Raw genomic sequence first — 12,041 nt, 5'->3', positions numbered from 1 at the left:
CTGGAGAGGGTGTGGAGAAAAGGGAACCCTCTTACTCTGTTGATGTGAATGTAAATTGGTATAGCTACTATGGAAAAGAGTATGAAGGTTCCTTAAAAAAAATAATAGAGCTGCCATATGATCCAGCTATCCCACTCCTGGGCATAAACCTGGAAAAGATGAAAACTCTTAGTTCAATAAGATGCATGTAGCCTAATGTTCATAGCAGCACTATTTACAATAGTCAAGACATCATAGAAACAATTCAAGTGCACATCAAACAGACAACTGGTTTGAGAGGATGTGGTATACCTACATATCAGACTGTTACTCAGCCATAAAGAGAATGAAGTATTGCCATTTGCAGCAACATGGATGAACCTAGAAATTATTATACTAAGTGAAGTCAGACAAATATTTTATCACTTACATGTGGAATCTAACAAATAATACAAATAAATCTTTATATAAACAAGAAACAGACTTACAGGCATAGAAAACAAACTTATGGTTACCAAAGAGGAAAGATAGAGGGGGAAGGATAAATTAGGGGTACAGGATTAACAGATACAAACTACTATACATAAAACAGATAAGCAACAAGGATTTACTGTTTAGCAAAGGAAGTATATTCAAAATCTCCTAATAACCTATAATGGAAAGTAACTTGAAAAAAATATATATGTAACTGAATCACTTTGCTGTATAATAAAAAAAACAAGTTTTCGATCAGTCTTACCTTGGCAATGCAAGCTGGGCAGAACCAATCCCCATCTGGTATAGCTGTCATCTTGGGCCTGTGGCAGTATGTGTGGCAGCCTTTGTCACAGCCATCACAGAGCAGGAGCAGTTCTTCATTATCTCCCTTTCGACATATCTGGCAGTACTATAATACATGAAAAATCATCTAAAATTAAGACTCTGCTATGAATGATAGTTATTGGGATATTAAACACACCATAATTCCTAATTCATATTAGTAATGAACATTCCGCTTGCTAACAAATAAACAGTAGCCATACACATCTATGTATCTCTCGTTACACAGATATGGACCACATGACGGGGTGAGCAGTTCAACTGGGGTAAATGCACATTTCAAGTACACTGCAAAGAACAAAGCTAGAGGCTGAATGCCTGCACACACTTCAGAAGCATGTACACATTAACATATGAAATAATTAACATGACATTAGAGCACATAAAGCAATGAATAGCCTTAATACATGGCACTTTAATTTTTTAATATATTTCATTGTTTGCTTATCTTAGCATCCTCATGATATCCTGAGAAAGAAATAAGTAAGAGTTAGAGTAATTTTTAAGGTCAAAATTAGGAAACTTGTAGATTCAGAATAGTAAATAATAATAATAAGATGTCCCTATATTTTGACTATGTCTAAACCAGGAAACTTCAAAAATCAACCCAAATCAAACATGTGTCACAAATGTAGAAAATGGATCCTACAAAATGAATTCTAAGGGAAAAAAACTGTTACAATAAATTAAAGAATTTAGAGGTCATTATTTACTTTCTAGGAGTAAAAATAATTTCTTCTCTGTGGAAAAACTTCTAATACCATTAAGAATTTTTAAATCTATAGAGAGAAGATTTTTTTCTCATGCATACATATTCTGTATAACAAGTTTCACAAAGGAAAGAAGGATGATTAGACAAGTAAAAACTTCAAAGATGGCTTTAAAAAACAGTAAGTACTAACATTATATTTTGACATTTAATGTTTATTTCCAGTAGCAGTAGAAAATGTCCTGTAATCAATATTCTAAACTTGAAAACATTACTATTTTTCAATTTAAAATAATTAAAACATTTAAATTATATATCATTTATACTCATTTTAAGTTATGTATTTAAATACTCTTAAAACCAAAAAAGCTTAATTGTTCAAATTCAATTTGTTTAATTTCAAGAAAACATTAAATCTTAATCTGGGAAGGTCTAAAATAGTCTTTCATAACTCAACATGCACACTAATGATAGCTTAAGAATCTTACCAAAACAGCAGATACATGCTATTCACCTTAATAAATAGCTATCAAATATATGTAATATACACATAATACTAAAATTGGCATGGGTACTAGAAGAGAAAGCAGTAGAGTTTAATATTCTGACAGTAAGTATTTATTTTATGACCTTTCCTAATAACCACATCACTAAGTACTTTAATATGGTGCTATTTCTCCATATCTGAGTTATTTCTTTAAAACTTCTATTATAAGAATATTCATTGAGAAATAACATTTTGAAGGCTATATTTAATTCCCTATAATGACAAAATTTAAAAATCAGGTTCATGAACATTAAGTAAATTCTCACAATCTTCTACAATAGATAGGTAAAAATACTAAAAAATCCATCTTACATCTCACATTTATGATTTTAAAATTCTTTTCTGACACTTTCTAAGAAAGGGTAACATATATTGAACTTATAGCATTTTTGGAAAATCACAGTAATAGCTCACAATGTGTTAGAGCATTTTGGTTTTAACCACTTTGCTACCACAACAAAACAGTGAATGCCACAGTGGATGTTGCTGACTACTTAACGTTAATAACAACAGATAGCAGATAGGGAACTGAGAAGTACCTAAGGGCAAATTATGGCAGCTCCTTCTTTCTTAGTAAGCTTGGTTTCTGGCAAAGAGGATATTTCTAAAGATATTGAGCACTTTAACTTTCTGATACAGCTTATTATGAGGATTCTTATAGGTCCTGTTATATTTCTAATTAAAGGTTACAAAGAGCTTATTAATCTTTGAATAAAAAACTCTGCCTTCTTTATAAAGAAGTGGTTTTTTTTTAAGCAAAAATAGCATTATTAAACATTAAAAAAGAAATGAAAATTATGAGAGATGGAGTTAAATAATGATGGACACATATTAATTTATTAATAACAATGGAAAAGGAATTTGCAAAAATCTGAAATAAAACTTAAGATGGCAGAAAGTAATTATACTAATATAAAGGCAGATTTTGGTACAAGTTTTGGGTTTCTTTGTATAGGTTATATATAAATTGTAGATTCATTATTCTATGGACATTTTAGAAAGAAGTGAAAAACCATAGAAGAAATCAAATTTATTTGTATACAATGAATAAAGTCTTGAGTAGTCTAGGCAAGAGGTAAAAAGGAAGGAAAGAATGCTAATTATTTAAGGATCACTTCTTTTATTTGGGGAACAACTATTTAAATAAAGGAATTGTACCCTTATTCATGACAACAAAACTCAAGTGTTTGAATTTTAAAGCTAATCAGCAATTCAAAAGCAACTGTTAAAATAACTTATAAAAGTCAACATAAAAAAGATATTTCTATAATAAATAAAAGGAAAAGGAACACATATATAATTTAAAATAAATATATCTCTGGGAAATATAAGAAATACAGCTTTTATTTTGAATATATAGCATTTGTTGCCTAGAACAAAGTAGAGGCCACTATGTGATAACTAACTGGGCTTGAACAAAGAAGGTAAAGAAATAGTTTTAACTGTTAGAGGAAAGATTAAAATATCTATCCTTAATGCCAGCAATATCACTTTATCAAAAGTGCATAAAGGAAGAGGTCTCTGTTTATTTCGTTTACTTATCCAAGTATTTTTAGCATTACAAAAAGAAAATTGATATAAATATAAAGACATTTCAGGAATGCAGTGAATGTATATAGCAGGTAATGTTAGCAACTGGAATGTTTACAAGATTGAAAGAGCCTTCAAAACATTTAGCTTAACAACTATTATGTTGAAAAAATGCAGAAGACAACTTCAGTTGGAGCTACAAACAATATTCAAAGGAGAGAAAAAGAAGATCTTAAAAACAAAAGATAACATTTGATAGATTCCTTCAAAAAGCTCAAAATAAGGAGGAAAGTATCAAATTATACAGTATTTAAAAATTAAGCAAATTCTCAAGTACAGCATACATTATTTTGACAATAAAGTATAACTAAGAAATATCTGAAGATTGGAAAAAAAAACAGGACAAAGTAAATTAGTTATAGTATTTCTTAAATAAAAACACTTACAACTTTCATAATTGATTTTTCCCATGCTATTGATTTCTGTAACTGCTGAATGCACAGAGCTACCTGTGCAGCACTGCGAGCTTCTGATAATGCCCTTCTCCATACCCTGAGCCCTGGAGCAATATCCTCTTCAATTCTGCATTGAAATATAGAAAAATTAAGTAGGTCATGTCCACATTTATGGTTACTGAATGTGAAACAATCATTACACGGAAAGCCAAGCAATGACAAAAACATGTAACAGCCAATAAGTATAAGGTTTAAGCAACTAAATTTGATGTAGTGCACAGACTGTGGCTACGTGCCTCAAAGCTTAGTCACAACCAGGTAAATGTAAGATCACTGCAGGATTATCAACGCACATAACAAAAAAAAAATGTTTTTACGAAGCACCATGCAAGTAGCATGATCCATATGGATCACAGACATACAAGAAGATACATAGATAACAGGCAATAGAAAATAGGCTCCAATTAGCAAAGAAGCACAATAATTTTTCAAGTTAATCTCAATAACCTACCCGTCACCATCACCACTAATGGATGGTGCAGGAGCAGGGACAGTAACTGTGCCCACATTATCCAGTTTGATCTGAATGGTGGTACTTAAGGGGCTCTTCAGATACCTTCTTTCAATGTTCCGCTCCAAATCAGCCAGCCTGGTTACAGCTATATCTAGGGGGTTGTCACTCTTCCGTTCCAGTGCATGTGCACTGCCTTCTTCTTCGCCAGTAAATTCTCCATCATGCTCCTTGCACAATTTAGAAAATGACTTATGTTCAAAATATACCAAGTCCTCCCTTTCTGATGCAGGTTCTGGACACATCCAACCCTATATATCAAAAGAACAATGTTACTATGGTTTCCTCTTGAAATGCCTGATGGGTGAATTACCTTTACTTAAAATATAGCAGCAGACACCAGCAGATCTCAAGGATCTTTACTAAAAGTTTTTACCTTGTGTTTCCTAATGCTAGGTAGAAATAAGAACAAAAAAAAATTTAAAAGAAACAATTGTGAGAGAAGTTTGAAGAAGAAAATTTAAGAACTTTTGATGTTATGAAAGGTAAAATGAAAATCAGCAAAGTATTCTGAGCAACTTTAGACTAAATGCTTATTCATTTCCTGGAACCACTTCAGTGGAAATCTCTCAGTCTCTGAACTTAGTCTTCCTTTCCATTTCCTTTCCTTCTACTACTCTTCTGTATAGGTCTTTGTACTCACCATTTTTCTTTTAGCAGCAGGAGTTTACATGAGGTCTTACATTTGTCTGTGTATAGCCTTTATCTGTTGTTCTTAACACAGTTAACCCCACTCATCCTGCAGCTCTCATGTTAAACATCGTCAGGGAATCCTCTCCTGACCTACTTTAAGAGGTTAAGTCTCCATATTACAAGCTCACAAAGGATCTCTTCAAGAAAATTAGAGATACCAAGGGAACATTTTATGCAAAAATGGGTACAATAAAGGACAGAAATGGTACAGACCTAATAGAAGCAGAAGATATTAAGAAGAGGTGGCAAGACTACACAGAAGAACTATACAAAAAAGACCTTAATGACTTTGAAAACTATGATAGTGTGATCACTCACCTAGAGCCAGACATCCTGGAATGCGAAGTCAAGTGGGCCTTAGTAAGCATCACTAGGAACAAAGCTAGTGGAGGTGTTGGAATTCCAGTTGAACTATTTCAAATCCTAAAAAATGATGCTGTGAAAGTGCTGCACTCAATATGCCAGCAAATTTGGAAAACTCAGCAGTGGCCACAGGACTGGAAAAGGTCAGTTTTCATTCCAATCCCAAAGAAAGGTAGTGCCAAAGAATGTTCAAACTACTGCACAATTGCACTCTTTTCATATGCTAGGAAAGTAATGCTCAAAATTCTCCAAACTAGGCTTCAACAGTACGTGAACCAAGAACTTCCAGATGTTCAAGCTGGATTTAGAAAAGGCAGAGGAATCAGAGATCAAATTGCCAACATCTGCTGGATCATCAAAAAAGCAAGAGAGTTCCAGAAAAACATCTATTTCTGCTTCATTGACTACACTAAAGTCTTTGTGTGGATCACAATAAACTGTGGAAAATTCTTCAAGAGATGGGAATACCAGAGCATTTCACTTGCCTCCTGAGAAACCTGTATGCGGGTCAAGAAGCAACAGTTAGAACCAGATATGGAACAATGGACCAGTTCCAAATTGGAAACAGAGTATGTCAAGGCTGTATATTGTCACCCTGCTTATTTAACTTATATACAGAGTACATCATGCGAGATGCCAGGCTGGATGAAGCACAAGCTGGAAACAAGATTCCAGGGAGAAATATCAATAACCTCAGATATGCAGATAACACCACTCTTATGAAAGAAAGCAAAGAGGAACTAAAGAGCCTCTTGATGAAGGTGAAAGAGGAGAGTGAAAAAGCTGTCTTAAAACTCAACATTCAAAAAACAAAGATCATTGCATCTGGTCTCAACACTTCATGGCAAATAGATGGGGAAACAATGGAAACAGTGACAGATTTTACTTTCTTGGGACTCCAAAATCACATTGATTGCAGCCACAAAATTAAAAAATGCTTGCTCCTTGGAGGAAAAGCTATGACAAACCTAGACAGCATATTAAAAAGCAGAGACATTACTTTGCCAACAAAGGTCTGTCTAGTCAAAACTATGATTTTTCCATTAGTTATGTACGGATGTGAGAATTGGACCACAAAGAAGGCTGAGCACCAAAGAATTGATGCTTTTGAACTGTGGTGTTGGAGAAGACTCTTGAGAGTCCCTTGGACTGCAAGGAGATCCAACCAGTGCATCCTAAAGGAAATCAGTCCTCAGTGTTCACTGGAAGGACTGATACTGAAGCTGAAACTCCAATACTTTTGGCCACCTCATGCAAAGAGCTGATTCTTCAGAAAAGACTCTGATGCTGGGGGAGATTGAAGGCAGGAGGAGAAGGAGATGATAGAGGACGAGAAGGAGATGACAGAGGACGAGATGGTTGGATGATATCACTGAGTCAATGGATATGAGTTTGAGTAATCTCTGGGAGAAGATTAAGGACAGGGAAGCCTGGCATGCTGCAGACCATAGTGTCGCAAAGAGTCAGACACGACTAAGAGACTGAACAACAGCAAGACTTGTGGTACTTGCAATTTTATACTCCTGTGATTATCAGATTAATCTTTCTACCTCTAAATTCCATGAGGACAGGGACCATGTCTACTTTCATATTATTTTCAGCACAGTGAAGGTAAATAGTAGGCACTCAATATTTACATGTTGATTGAATAAATGGATGATCTTATAACTCAGCTTGCTTATACTGATCTACTTCAAAATCCATCAGAATTTCCCTACTGTTTAGCAAAGTCCACATTTTTACTATGACATTCACGCACCTCAGTCTGCCTCTTCCTGTACTGTTTTCATCACAAATCCTACACTGTAGTCAAATTCCACAATTTACAACTCCACAAAACATGTCCTAATCTTCTGGATCTTCGTGCTCTGCTCAGGCTGTTTACTCTTTCTAGTATAGCATTCCTTGTCAAAAGCTGACTCCCTTTCTCAAGCTCTATCTCAACTTCTACGAATGTTCCCTCATCTTTTCCATGTCTCTACCAGAAGCTGTGTATTCTTTTTCTAAATTCATGCATGACTCTGTACTTCTCTATGATCAGTTTAACAGATTCTGCAGAGATGTACACATGTCTTATCTCTCTATTAGATGACAAGTTTTCTGAGGGCAGAAACCATATTTTACCCAAAATTGTGGTGCCTATTGTCTGATGTGGACTAGGTACTTAGTAAATGCATATCAAATGCAAAACAGAATAAGCATTATCCTTTTTATTACACCTTTTCAGAGATAATTATTTTATCTTATATATTATAATCAAGTCCTCTTCTTTACTCAGTAGAACATTTATATTTGTGAAGTAAGGATAGAATTATGAATAGTGTACGTGCATTAGGTAGAAGTCATGTCAAATAAACTTCATTCCCAGATTTTGAAAGGGGTACTAAATTTGCCAAATCAAGGGAACCCTGTAAACATAGTGTATCTGGATCTCTGCAAAGCAGTTGACAAGACAAAAAATGAAGACCAGATTAGAGAAGTCTAGAGGATTGAAAACTGTTTCCAAAGAATGGTGATTGTCAGAACTTGGATCACCTCAGAAAAGGTCTCCAGTGCTAGTGGTCAAAGGCTCTGCACTTGGTTTGTCCTGTTAATACACTGGGAGTAACTTTGTTGATTGCTATTAAATCTGCGGATGATTTAAAATTAGGAAGAAAGTTTAATATTCCGTATGACAGGACAAGGTTAAAAATAGTTCCAAATGCTGAAAAATAACCCAAATGAAATTTATTTAAAAAAATGATAAATGTAAATTTTAGATCTGAAGTTTAAGCAACTAATAACAGAAATACTAACATGTGCTAGGACTCCCTTAAAAGCTCTTTGGAAAGAGGCCTAGAGTTTTTTTTGTTTGTTTGTTTTTTGCTTTGTTGTTTCATTGTGCATACTTGGCAAAGCACGAGTATGATGTGGATGCTAAAAAGTTAGTACAAATTCAAACAGCATTAATGAAGAATAGTGCCAGATTAAGTAAAGTAACAGTCCCATGCACACATTCAGACAGCGCTATGTACAGCTATGGATACAACATTTTAAGAAGGATATTGACACTGGTGTTTTTGTACATGGAACCTATTTCTGGTTGAAAGAATTAATTAACTTGTAAAAGAGAAAATTAAGAAAGAGACATCGGAGCTATCTTATGAGGAACTGGAAGAGTAGTTGTTTTATAAACTCTCAACAGAACTAGGACTAGAGGTCTGAAGATTCTTCTACAAAATAATAAATAATTTCCAAATTATAAGTAATATTAAAAATATATATGAATGCACCTAAGTAGTCCCATAGGCCACCTGTTTAATGTCTCTTCACAGTGGCTAGCTCCCCACATTAAACATATAACTCTATTTTCTTAAAAAAATCATTAAATCTTGTATAGATATTAAAATAATATTTTGCAGTTATTTTCATCATTTGTGTTTTTAGACTCTTCAAGAATATAATTCATTTTATTAGAATAATACAGAATATTTCAGCAATACTTATTTTAATGTTAAAACATTTCACTTAAAAAAACAAATTCTACTTTTCTTACATATTTAGAACACAGCCAAGAATGTCTAAGCAGCTAGTAATGTGATAAGGTTAATGCACAAAAATATGAGTATGTCACCAGGAAAATGTTTCAGGCCCATACCCTGACTTTAATATTAAAAACCATGAAGATGTGCTTTCCCAGCCAACAGTCAATTAGAACTAGTAAATTAGATGAATGAAGTTCGAGGAAATTTGGGCAAGTAGAACCAATCGAATTTAAACCAGCAAGTAGTAGCAAGCGATCATGAGAGAGGACAAAAACAGACTATGAAAAGCAGTCACGATTGTACAAAAAGCAAAGCACACTAGGGGACATCTTCACATTTCCTTAGGGAATCATTATCTAATAATTGGTCTTCACACTCATGATCCTGTGTCACCAAGATAATTTAAATCAAACTCTTTATTCTCAATTTAAGAAGGCAGTATAATGCATAACATAAGTGATACAACAAATATGTTAAAAAAATTATGGCACTAAATGGAATAATTTTCATTTCTCTAGAAAATTAACTTGGTTGGTAGAAGAGCTCATTTGTTAAAGATGCCAAGTAAATGAGGCATTTTTATACTATAGTACTAGGAGGAAGATATAGTTTTTGCTAGCAAAATAGATTCAACAAATGATAAAGTTTTGCCTCTCGAAGTTGGTAATTAATTATGTTTGTGGCAAGAAGGGATATTAGAACTGGAAAGTGACATTTTTTGGAGAGCTTCAAAAATTTCCAAATATCACAGGATAATGTTATAGCATAAATTTCTCATCTGAATAAAACACAAAATATCAAATCAAATTACACAGAGCCTACATTTTTCTAAACTTTTCCAGGTATTTCACACTTACTCATCATCCATCCATTTATTCTCAGAGACATCACCTTATTATCAATTGAGAAAACCTTTACACCCCTCTTTCCAAAACTGAAAATTCTTGCACAAAGATAAAGCCTTCCTCCTGCCTGTCCATCAGAAGCCAGTTCTGTTCATGGTAAATACTTGTGACATGGTAATGCCCAGTAGATAAATAAATTAATTTAAAATTTACATATATATGTAGGGTGTACACATGAATATGTGTATCATAGTATAATGTATATTTGGATATATATTCTCTAATTTTAAATTATATATAATGAAATTTTGACATATAACATGGCTTGGATGTAAGGAAGTTCGTTTATATGAAAAAGTATAGCAGGAATTTGATAGAGCATTATATGTATCAGGGGTAAAAAGGTGAAATAATGCTTGTGGTAAAAAACTACATACTAGAAATGACAGTTTTGAATATCACTAAGGAGCAGCAAGATTTAGTAAAAAAAAGAACACAAGCTCTGGAGTCAGACAGACTTGATTTGAATTCACATTTGGCCATTTACTATATGACCACTGACAGGTTACTTACTTTGAGTCTGTTCCTTACCTGTAAGATGGGGAAAATTAATTCAGGATCATTTTGAGAATTAAATGAGATAAAGTGAAAACATTTAGCAGAGAAACTGGCACATATCAGGCATATAACAAATATAGTTACCTTCCATCATCCTAAAAACAGATTTCATTCCAAGTCAATTTTACCTTCACTTGCAAACTTGCTGATGCAACTCTCCTTTCTAGATCTTCTACCTGTTGAAGAATATTCAAATCCATTTCCATTGCTTGTTCTTCTATTGACCAGTTCTCCACAATGTCTCGAGTTACCTGGTTTTCTTCATTTTCATTTAATTCAATAATGGCAACTATAGTTGAAAATAAATTAATTTTAATATCTATTTTATTCTGTAACAATTTCTTCTAGAAAGTGAATAAGATTCCAGGGATAGCATATACATATAACTTAAAACAGAAAAATGTACTTGTGTATACATAGGCAGATTATTCTTTTTATTTTTTTTAAGCTGTGCCATGTGGCTTGTGGGAATTTTTAGTTCTCCAAGGGATTGATCAAACCTGGGCCCTGGCAGTGAGAGCACAGAGTCCTAACCACTGGACTGCCAGGAAATTTCCAGCATATTACTCTGAAAAGTAGGAACGTCCTTTTCTAAGAAACAAAACAGTACGTCTACAGGTTGTGACAAATTATAAGAAAGTAATAGCTATTTAAGGAGGTACTGTTTGTTGAGCAAATGCTTACTAGTAATAAATTAAGCATTATTATATACCAAAATGTTTTAAGATTAAAGGATTAATTATCATAACTAAGCAAGAGAACAGAAATCTCTCCTAAGTACATACCATCCTTATTCTTAATGCAAGCTTGAGTAATATAATCCAAGTGTTTCTGAATTTGCTTTTGTAATGCCTTTTCTCTTATTCCTCTGAGATGGAGCACTTTGAGCAAAGCTTTTAGGTCCTCTGGGTCAATAATTCTCCACCAACCAAACTGCATTTCTAAGTTAAAATAAATATGTAAATCTTTTTATAAATATCTTGAATATGAATTAATGGCACAATGCAAATTGAAAGATTTATAACTAAATATATAATCCTCAAAGATTCAGTTATCATGTGGAATCTATAACAATAAAATAAAGTAAGTGACTATAAACCATACCTTCTGGAATGGGTTTTGGACTAGGAAAATCTACTGGTTTTGCTACTTCAACAGCTGCAGGTTGAGCTGAAGAGACTTTTTCATTCTGTGGTACTGGAGATTCACTTTTACTTGATGCAACATTAGGAGTCACGAATGTATTACTATTTCCTTCTGACAATCCCAACCCTGATCCCAGATTAGGTAAAGGTGATGTAAATGGAATATTGGAAGTAAGCACACCAGCAGGCCACCCACAAAACTGGAGTCCCATCACAGACACTCCACTTTTCACCTGCAAGAAA

At 33.6% G+C, this 12,041-nt stretch overlaps 1 protein-coding gene across 18 annotated transcripts in view; it reads right to left on the bottom strand.

The window, feature by feature from the left end:
• BAZ2B (bromodomain adjacent to zinc finger domain 2B) overlaps positions 1–12,041 on the bottom strand; it is a 416,357-nt gene that overhangs the window by 14,002 nt on the left and 390,314 nt on the right. For 15 of the 18 annotated variants that reach the window (XM_025261158.3, XM_044934877.2, XM_025261209.3 and 12 more), the window contains 6 exons: positions 11,758–12,031; positions 11,439–11,594; positions 10,782–10,942; positions 4,551–4,861; positions 4,031–4,166; positions 719–865 (listed from right to left, as the gene is read on the bottom strand). In XM_025261158.3, the coding sequence (XP_025116943.3) occupies positions 719–865; positions 4,031–4,166; positions 4,551–4,861; positions 10,782–10,942; positions 11,439–11,594; positions 11,758–12,031 (1,185 nt within the window). The remainder of the gene's footprint in view (positions 1–718; positions 866–4,030; positions 4,167–4,550; positions 4,862–10,781; positions 10,943–11,438; positions 11,595–11,757; positions 12,032–12,041) is intronic. The other 3 variants (XM_025261224.3, XM_025261194.3, XM_025261213.3) reach the window with 1 other exon arrangement.

The sequence above is a fragment of the Bubalus bubalis genome, chromosome 2 (assembly GCF_019923935.1).
Source record: "Bubalus bubalis isolate 160015118507 breed Murrah chromosome 2, NDDB_SH_1, whole genome shotgun sequence".
NCBI lineage: Eukaryota > Metazoa > Chordata > Mammalia > Artiodactyla > Bovidae > Bubalus > Bubalus bubalis.
Note: the sequence above shows the minus strand (reverse complement) of the source record. Positions and strands in the feature narration are given on the sequence as shown.